The sequence below is a fragment of the Podarcis melisellensis genome (genome assembly GCF_964234715.1).
Source record: "Podarcis melisellensis genome assembly, chromosome: 16".
Lineage (NCBI taxonomy): Eukaryota > Metazoa > Chordata > Lepidosauria > Squamata > Lacertidae > Podarcis > Podarcis melisellensis.
In genome coordinates this window covers 14,489,399-14,498,806 of record NC_138533.1, presented here as the reverse complement: position 1 = coordinate 14,498,806, position 9,408 = coordinate 14,489,399, and the positions used below count along the sequence as shown (strand labels likewise).

The window sequence follows — 9,408 nt, the reverse complement described above, 5'->3', positions numbered from 1 at the left end:
CACGTCTAACACCTTGCAGTCATCTAACCTAGACATCAGATTACTGCAATGAGTGGGGCTGACTTAAGACTCTAGTGCTGGCAGTGGCGTAGCGTGGGGTGGTTGGCCTGGGCACAAAATTGTTAGGGGCGCAAAATTTCAACACCCGGTGCTGCCTCAATGCAGCTAAGCGCTTCCATCACTGGGCTCCGTTGAAAACAGCTTCTCCATGCGAACTAATAATAATAATAATAATTTTATTATTTATACCACACCCATCTGTCTGGATTTCCCCAGCCACTTTGGGTGGCTCCCAACAGAGGACTAAGACAGAATAAAACTTCAAACATAAAAAACTTCTCTAAACAGGGCTGCCTTCAGATGTCTTCTAAAAGTCAGATAGTTGCTTATTTCCTTGACATCTGATGGGAGGGCGTTCCACAGGGCGGGCGCCACTACCAAGAAGGCCCTCTGCCTGGTTCCCTGTAACCTCACTTCTCGCAGTGAGAACTAGGGAGTGACCTCTTCAGACAATGGAACGACTCTTCTTATCTCTGTGGCTGTGATCTCCTGGGTGGCGCAGATCAGTGGCGTAGCGTGGGTTGTCAGCACCCGGGGCATGACAAGTAATTTGCGCCCCCTAACCCGTGGATTTGTGCCCCCTAACCCCCAGATGTTGCGGCCGGTGCGGCCGGCCCCCCCTGCACCCCCCACGCTACGCCACTGGCGCGGATACTGTTAGTTAGCTGAATGTGCATGCATTCTGCATCTGTTTCCCTCTCTCCCACCATGTCCTCTGGGCGGCCCCGGGCACTGGCAACTCACGCTATGCCAGCTTCTTCAGTCTGTCTCATGGGTGGGCTGGCCCTGACCAATGATGGCACCATGAAAACAAATATTGGGAGAGAGCAAGGGCATTTCGGGGGACTGAGCAAGCAGTTGAAAAGGGCCGAAGTAGAACCAGTGACCTAGGCTGGGGTACAATCTGTCCTTTATATCATGTGGCATTATGGCCACTCAAAGTAAATAATGCTATGGTGGTCATCTTTGGCTGAGGTGAGGCAGGATTTGTCCTTTTTATCAGAATGCAGGAGAAGCACTTTTAGAATATGATGTTTTAAGCTTTAGAACTTGTCTCTTTTTTTTACAGTTGTAAGTTGCTTCGAGACCTTTTATGAGCAACAAATAGGTGTAATAAATTGTAATAATCCTTCCCCCCCAAAAAAAATCAAGTAGCAGGTGGGAGCTCCAGGCAAGCAGATTTCAGACAAACATTAGGCAAAACTTCCAAGGGAGCGGAGAGCAGGCAGTATAAATATTTCTACTGCACCATGAGGACATTTACAATTCCTTCTTGTTCTCTGCTTATTTACAGCATTTATATTGTGCATAATCATAGCATTTCTGAGCAGTGTAAATAAAAACAAACCATACAGTGATAGGGGTGGGGGGACAACATGATTCAGTTTGAATTTAATGACAAACCTACCTAATTTGCACTAACTGGAACAATATGTCAACTGAAACAGAGCTATTCTTGGAAATTTGCACTTTTCTGGATTTTGCAATGCAGTTTAGCAACATGTACAAAAATGCAAAAATGAAGGTAAGGTGTGCACAAAAAAGCACACCTTGATGAAAGGAAGCATAAAAAACGCATTTTGAGGGGAAATATAAATATATGGGGAAAGACGCTTTGCAAAAATGCATGCATTAGGCGAAAATACTTAAGAAAATGTGTATGTTGGGAGAAATTTGTACTGAAATGCTGATGGATTTTAACGAGGACTTTAAAAATAAGTCCCGACTGATGTGCAGATGGAAACAACTGAACTTATGCTTGGAAAAATGAGAAACTGGAAGAAACCTCAATTGACAGATCTGTCCCCTCCCTAGACAGAGAACAAAACAATAAATTTCACCCCACCAGGGATTGTGAGTGACTCTTCTCTTTCTTCTCTGCCTAGGAATTCTCAGAGAGCGAGTTTGAGTCCTTGGCCTCTGGATGGAGGGAGAAGCTGCAGCGCTGTGCGGATGGGGACCAGCGCTGGGGGGTCTTCTATGCTCTGAAGCCGCAGTAGCTGCTGCCCCACTCCAAGCAGCCTGGGGCGGTGAACTCCTGTCCAGCTGCAGGAGCTTTTTGGCCCAGCAAGCTTTTAATAGCATTTGCTTGTGTTCTCTTCCTACTGCTGCCTGGTCAGCTTTCAAGTCTGGATCCACTGCAAGAGTTTGCAAGAAACTTCACCTTCCAGTCTGGGTTTTGCTGGCCTTTCAGTCAGATTACTTGGCTTTTACTATTCCAGGTCTGGCTAGAAGCGTGGAAGGATTTCTCTCTTTCTCTCTCCCTCTCTCTCTCTCCCTCCCTCTCTCTCTCTCTCTCTCTCTTTCCTTCTTCCCTCCTTCTTTCCTTTCTTTCCCTCTTACTGGAACGATCCCCTCCTCTCCCTCCGCATCTCTGTTCCATCTGTTTCGGTTATTAAAAACTTACTACATTTTCTTTATTTCCTTGTTTATACCACATTTGTGGGGAACCTCTGTGAGTATGTGTAGAAACTGCCTTGCGCTATACAAAATGTAAAATGCTTATCTCTCGCTCCAACCATTTTTACCTCAGGCCTCAATCTCCAAGCGGTCCCAGGGCATTTTTCTAAAAGGCAATGTGGCCCTCAGGCTCCCAGTTTAGTTATTTGTTTATTTTCTGATGTGCCACAACATTCTGGGAAAATAAAAACAGTGGCAGCAAATTGCTGCCACCCAGATAAACTCTCCCATCACCAGGGGAAGGTGAAAATGCATCCCCATCATTGGAGTACCAGAAATTCCTCATTCCTTGTATACACCAATGACAAAACTCCTTCTCCTGTCACCAACCCCAAGAGGGAAGTATTGGCAGGATTACAGAGCCTCAAAGTTTGGAGAAGTCCAAAAAAATCTCTTAGGAAATGAGTGTTTCTGCAGACACTCTCAAACCTCTGTGTCTCTTCTATCCAGGCAAGCAAGTCATTTTCCTCCCATCCCTGCAAAACCATGCTGTTACGAGAACCAACCCAGGTTGTCACGCTGAAGTCCTATAAACCCATCAGCAGGGGGCAGCAGCTCTCCATCTGATCAATAAATCAGTGCCGTGCTGCCACAGTCATACAGTATTTGGAAACGCCAGAACATCTCTGAAACTCATGGCTCATGCCACCTGCCTGAACTGTCTGAGAGCTGATGGGTCCCAATGTTGGGGAGAGGGCTGAACCTGGAGGGCTGTGGGCTGGGACAGGGTGAGCTCTCTATCCTAGACCTTACTGTTCAAAGGGTCTGGGGTGTGGGTGGGTCTGTGGATGCCGTAGCCTCCAACATTTCTCCGATGAAGATAGGGACATCCTAAGGAAAAGCAGGACATTCTGGGTTCAAATCAGAAACCGAAACGGCTTCTCTAAATAAGGATACTTGGAGGGTCTGGGGTGGCTGCTTTAGTTGAGATTCTTGTATTGCAGGGGGTTGAACTAGATCAGGGGTCAGCAAACTTTTTCAGCAGGGGGCCAGTCCACTGTCTCTCAGACCTTGTCGGGGGCCGGACTATATTTTGGAAAAAATAATGAACTAATTCCTGTGCCCCACAAATAACCCAGAGACGCATTTTAAATAAAAGGACACATTCTACTCATGTAAAAACACACTGATTCCCGGACCATTCCTGGGCTGGGTTTAGAAGGTGATTGGGCCGGATCCGGCCCCTGGGCCTTAGTTTGCCTACCCATGAACTAGATGACCCAAGGGGGAAACCTTCCAACTATAATTCTATGCTGCTTTGCATGTTGTAGAGTATTGATTTTTTTAAAAACAACAACCAGTAAGTGAAACGGAGCTGGATAGACAAATGATGGCAACTTTCATACACTAATATTTGGAGACAGGCCATAGTTCAGTGCTGGAGTGCCTGCTTTGTATGCAGAGCTGTCCCCTGGTACCCTTTCCAAAACCCTGTTCATTCCCTGGTACCCTTTCCAAAACCCTGGACAGCTGCTGCCAGTCAGTGTGAGTAACACTGAGCTAGATGAACCAAAGGTCGTAACCAAGTACTTTCTTGTTCCCCTGTCCCTCTCACGGGATTTGTTAGTATATAACCATGAGAAAGAAGTGCTCTCTTGGTAACTCTGTGCTGCTTCGCCGTGGACAGAACACATTTTTGTAGAGGCTTGTATAATGCAATATTTTATTTGGAGGAAACGGCAGGAATCAGCCCAGAGGCCATATCTATTGAACTACCAAGACATTTCCCTTTTTATATTCTTTTTTTTAAAATTTTTTATTGATTTTCCAACATAAATTAAAAATAAAACAACACACACACATAAACAAACAAAACATATAAACATGTATAGTTTCAAGACCCCTTTTTCCTAAACCTTACTTCCCAGACTTCCCCTTACCTCCCCTTTTCTGCATCCCTGTTTTGAAATTTTTTTCAACAACCCCTCACACCAATTATCTAATTACTTGTTTTCTTTTTTAGCTTCTTCTCATACTTAATCAATTACAGCTATAATTCTATATTTTCCTTTCCCTTGACATTTTAGCACTCATTAATTTTACAACAGTTCTTAAGATATACTTTGAATTTCTTCCAATCTTCTTCCACCGTCTCTTTTTCTTGGTCACGGATTCTGCCGGTCATCTCCGCAAGTCCCATATAGTCAATCACCTTCATCTGCCATTCTTCCAGTGTGGGTAATTATTGCGTCTTCCAATACTTTGCTAAGAGAATCCTTGCTGCTGTGGTGGCATACATAAAAAACGTCCTATCCTTCTTAGACACCACTTGGCCGACTATGCCCAGGAGAAATGCCTCTGGTTTCTTATGAAATGTACATTTAAGTACCTTCTTAATTTCGTTATAAATCATTTCCCAGAAGGCCTTAATCCTCGGGCAAGTTCACCAAAGGTGGTAGAAGGTACCTTCAGTCTCATTACATTTCCAACATTTATTATTGGGCAAATGATAAATTTTTGCAAGCTTGACTGGGGTCATGTACCATCTGTAAATCATTTTCATAATATTTTCTCTTAGGGCATTACATGCCGTAAATTTTATACCGGTGGTCCATAACTGTTCCCAGTCAGCAAACATAATATCATGACCAATGTCTTGTGCCCACTTAATCATAGCTGATTTAACTGTCTCATCGAGTGTATTCCATTTCAACAGCAGGTTATACATTCTTGACAAATTCTTAGTATTGGGTTCTAACAGTTCTGTTTCTAGTTTTGATCTCTCCACCTGGAAGCCAATTTTCCTGTCTTGTTTGAACACTTCCATTATTTGATGGTAGTGAAGCCAATCTCGTACTTTAGACTTCATTTTCTCCCCTTTTTATATTCTTTACTGAAAGATTAAAAAGTACATAATTGCAAGTGCACAGTGTTAGATAAGACACAAAAGAAGAATAAAAGATAGGACCCATGTAGAAAACAAACAAATCAAGTTATTGTGGTTAACCAGACCTTAGCCTAATATAGTATTTATAAAAACGAATTCCAAATATCATTGAATTTGTCCATGGCAAGTCTATGTTTAGGATGACCTAAGCCATGTAGTATGTAACAAGGATAACGCTTCTCTAAAACATATGTTTTCTACAATATTGATAAGTTTTTGGCAGAAGGTAGTAGGGACGATCAAAGTGACTGTACAGAATGATCTCAAATTTGCAGAGGGAAATATGCTTTTGGATTATACATGGAACCTAACAAAGGGACAATATGAGTGGAATCTCCATGCCCTTACTATGGCAAAAAGACAGGTTATTGACGAACTGGAAGAATAAAAATGCAGCTCCCTTCAACGATTGGATTGAAGATACGTACAAACTCACTGCACACGAATGAGTTGCGTACAAACATGAACAATCAAGACATTTTAAAGAATAATCGCACGCCCACTTTCCAGAACATGCTCATGTGTTTAAGGTGACCATGCGCGCTCAATAATAACATCACCCTTTGCTTCATAATTGACTGTTTCCCAAACAAACATGGCGTTTCCAGGAATATTGTCGTCAAGCAGGACGCGCTTCATTTCCTCCTGGGACAGCACCTTCTCCCACATCCTCACATCCAGCAGCTCTCCAACATAGGAGTCCTTGATGTCAAAGCCGCCCCCCATGTTGTCTTGATCTTGACCAAGCACAATCGATGAGTCTGCGCTGATAGAGTATCCTTTCTTCAGGCTCCTGGGCGGCAGACGTTTTCCGTTCACCCACAACCTCGCCAGCCCTGTGGCAGAATCCCAAGATGCACACAAAGTCTCTCTTTCAAGCGACTGTTTTTCTGGGGTCAAGAAGGTCACTGCTTCACCTCCCACGTAGAAGCTGTATTGGTTGGGTTTATGCTTGTAGATGATGATATCGTTGTGGCTGTTCCGGGTGGCATAAGAGAAAAGGCTGTAAGCACGGGTCAGGTCCGTGTAATGTTTCAGGCACACGGTGAAGGCGGTCAACGGCTGCTTCGGGGAGGCCTTCAAAACCACATGGGCAGTATTCGATGCTTGCGGGAAAACGACTTGCTTCCCAGAGAGGCCTGAACCTGAAGGAAGAGGGAGGAGGAAGAGAGAATGTCGCGGCTTTCTTCAAAACTTTTAAAAAAAGTTTTTTATTAACAATTTCAACATAGCAAATTATCAAAACAAATCATCTTCATTATTCCCCCCCTTTCCCCCCTCCCACCTCCACAGCAAACCCTCCTTCCCTCAGCTCCTCTCTCTGATTTCTCAACCTATGTTAACCTCTGCATATTGTAAAATTGTATACATCCTTATATAATATATCTAATATGTTAACCCTCAGTAAATTTGTGTATGTTTATTCAAAACCTGCCAAGGAGTCCAGTTCATTTTGTTGTCTTTTTAGATAATTTATAAAAGGCTCCCATTCTTCCTTAAAGTCACAGTTGTCTTTGTCTTGCAGTTTGCATGTCAATTTCGCCAGTTCTGCATTTTTTCTTGCCACTGTTCTTTTGTCGGGGTTTCCTCATTCTTCCATCCTTGTGCAATCAAGACTCTTGCCACTGTTGTCGCATACATAAATAAATTATTTATAGCTTTCTTCAAAACTTTTCACCTGAGCAGGTGCGACAAAGGGGAGATGCTCAAGAAAGCCTCTCGCTTCTCCTTGGTTGCCCAGCTGCAACACAACAGCCCTGCAGTGCTACCAGTGGGTTTTCTTCTCCTGTAGTTGCTGCTGCGACCCTCCTTGCTCTTGCAGACCCAGATGGGAGGGGACTTGGCATGCACCAGGGCAATGACATGTAAAAAGGATCTGAGCCAGTGCCCCAGCACTCCTCAGGTCAAACCCCCCTCCACCCAATGCTTATGTGGCTTATGTGTGTTTTCCAAGTGAAATGGTCCATGCCCTGCTCCTTCCCACCTCACTGTCAGGGACCGTGCTGAGGAGGGCTGCACTGAAGAAGGAAGGTGGGAGCCACCCCCTCCCCCTGATCCTGAATCTTACCAGGAGCAGGAGGACAGTATAGGTTTGGAACAGTGGTGTTCAGAGGGGCACAGTTCAGAAGGCAAAAGCTGGGAAATACTGGATAGGGAACAGCTAGCAGAAGAAACGCTGGAGGCGAGAGAGTTAACAGATTCAGTCTCCGGACAGCATTCATCCCCCACCCCCAGAAAGTGTCCGAACAGAAAGGGCAGAGGGTACAAACTCAGATTACAAGATTTAGGAATGACATAGATTAATAGGGACAAAGAGGGGGTGACCCTTAATTGGGAGCACCGCCATTTCTAGGAGACATGTTCTTTGTTCTCTCACTGTGATTATTAAAGATTCTAACTGGTAAGACGTTCCTTTCGTTTGATCTTCTTATCTGCTGCCATGCGGGGAGGAAGTCAATTCCCCAAAGCTTGACACCCACCTCCCTGGTCACCTACCTTGCTGGCCAAAAGACTGACAGGCATTGAGGAGGAGGAAGAAGAAGAAGAAGAGAAGCAACTTCATCTTGGCCGTCTGCAGAATGAACCAAGGCAAGGCAGAAGAGGTGTCAAGAAATGGACTTGGGATGGTCTCTCACTCTGGAAGAGGAAGAATCTTGCTTGAGAGCTTCAGCCTCCACGCAAAATATACCCTCGAGCTGCGAGGGGTGTGGAAGCATGTTTAGGAAACTCCTTTCCCAGGAAAGATTGCCTAATAGTTGCATCTGATGCCTCCTCTTTTAAAATTCTTCAGAAAAAGAGGTTATAAAGTGAACTGCACATAAGATAAAAAGTAACTGAGCCTGTAGCAGGTGGGGCCCTTTCTGGAGATAGTAGAAATGGCCACACTTGCACACTTAGCGTATTTTTCGCTCTATAAGACACACCAGACCATAAGATGCACCTAGTTTTCGGAGGAGGAAAACAAGAAAAAAAATATTCTGAATCACAGAAGCCAGAACAGCAAGAGGGATCTCTGCTTTTGCTGCGCAGCGATCCCTCTTGCTGTTCTGGCTTCTGGGACAGCTGCGCAGCCTGCATTCGTTCCATAAGACGCACACACATTTCCCTTACTTTTTAGAAAGGGGAAAAGTGTGTCTTATAGAGCAAAAAATACGGTACATTGCTGAAACACAGTCTATGTGAAGGTTGTTGAATCTTCTGCAATCCCTGGGGTTCTCCTCCTGTTTCTCAGATTTTTTTTGATTTTTTAAAAAAATTACTATACTGCTTTATATTTTTAATAAAAATCTCAAAGCGGTTTACAGCATATTAAAACAATTAAGGAGCCTCTTCAGTAGGGCTGGCAAGTCTGGGCCCTGCCCCCTAGGCCAGGTGGAAAGGGCCTTGCAGGGAGCGGCCTTCACGCCTCACAGCTGGGCGATTTTGCCCTCATTTTCTGTCAAACCTCACTGCATGAGTTTGATATTAGATGGAAACGACACAGTGACATATGAAGTCAAAAGCTGAAAAGGGGGGGGGGGGAGGTTGTGAATAAGGAGAAGCATGGGCAGCATTTTTTTAAAAATAAGCATATATATTTTATTGATTTTTACTATGCTCGGTCCTTGCTCCTGCCAACCTAGCATTTCGAAACCTCGCTAAAAAGTGCAAGTCCTCCAGCGGGGAGGTAAACGGCGTTTCCGTGCGCTGTTCTTGTTCACCAGAAGCGGCTTTGTCATGCTGGCCACATGACCCAGAAGCTATACGCCAGCTCCCTCGGCCAGTAAAACGAGATGAGCGCCGCAACCGCAGAGTTGTCCACGACTGGACCTAATGGTCAGGGGTCCCTTTACCTTTATACCTCCTCACATATCATGATATTAAAAACCAGATATTGCCCAGCCCTGCTCTATATCATAAGGGTGAAGTGCTTACCCTGAGATAGATGAACTCACTGTGAACTTGATTCTTCTCCAAAGAAGCAATTGGGCAATTGCCGATAAAAATCTATCAGGGTCACA

The 9,408-nt window shown here is 44.5% G+C and overlaps 1 protein-coding gene across 1 annotated transcript; it reads right to left on the bottom strand.

Moving 5' to 3' along the window:
• Positions 1-5,328: 5,328 nt before the first annotated feature.
• Positions 5,329-8,090, bottom strand: LOC309359273 (C-reactive protein-like). The gene is made up of 2 exons (XM_081892740.1): positions 7,904-8,090; positions 5,329-6,552 (listed from the first exon to the last, which is right to left on the bottom strand). Exons 1-2 carry the CDS (start codon positions 7,968-7,970, stop codon positions 5,933-5,935), a joined length of 687 nt encoding a protein of 228 aa, XP_081748866.1. The 5' UTR covers positions 7,971-8,090; the 3' UTR covers positions 5,329-5,932.
• Positions 8,091-9,408: the final 1,318 nt, after the last annotated feature.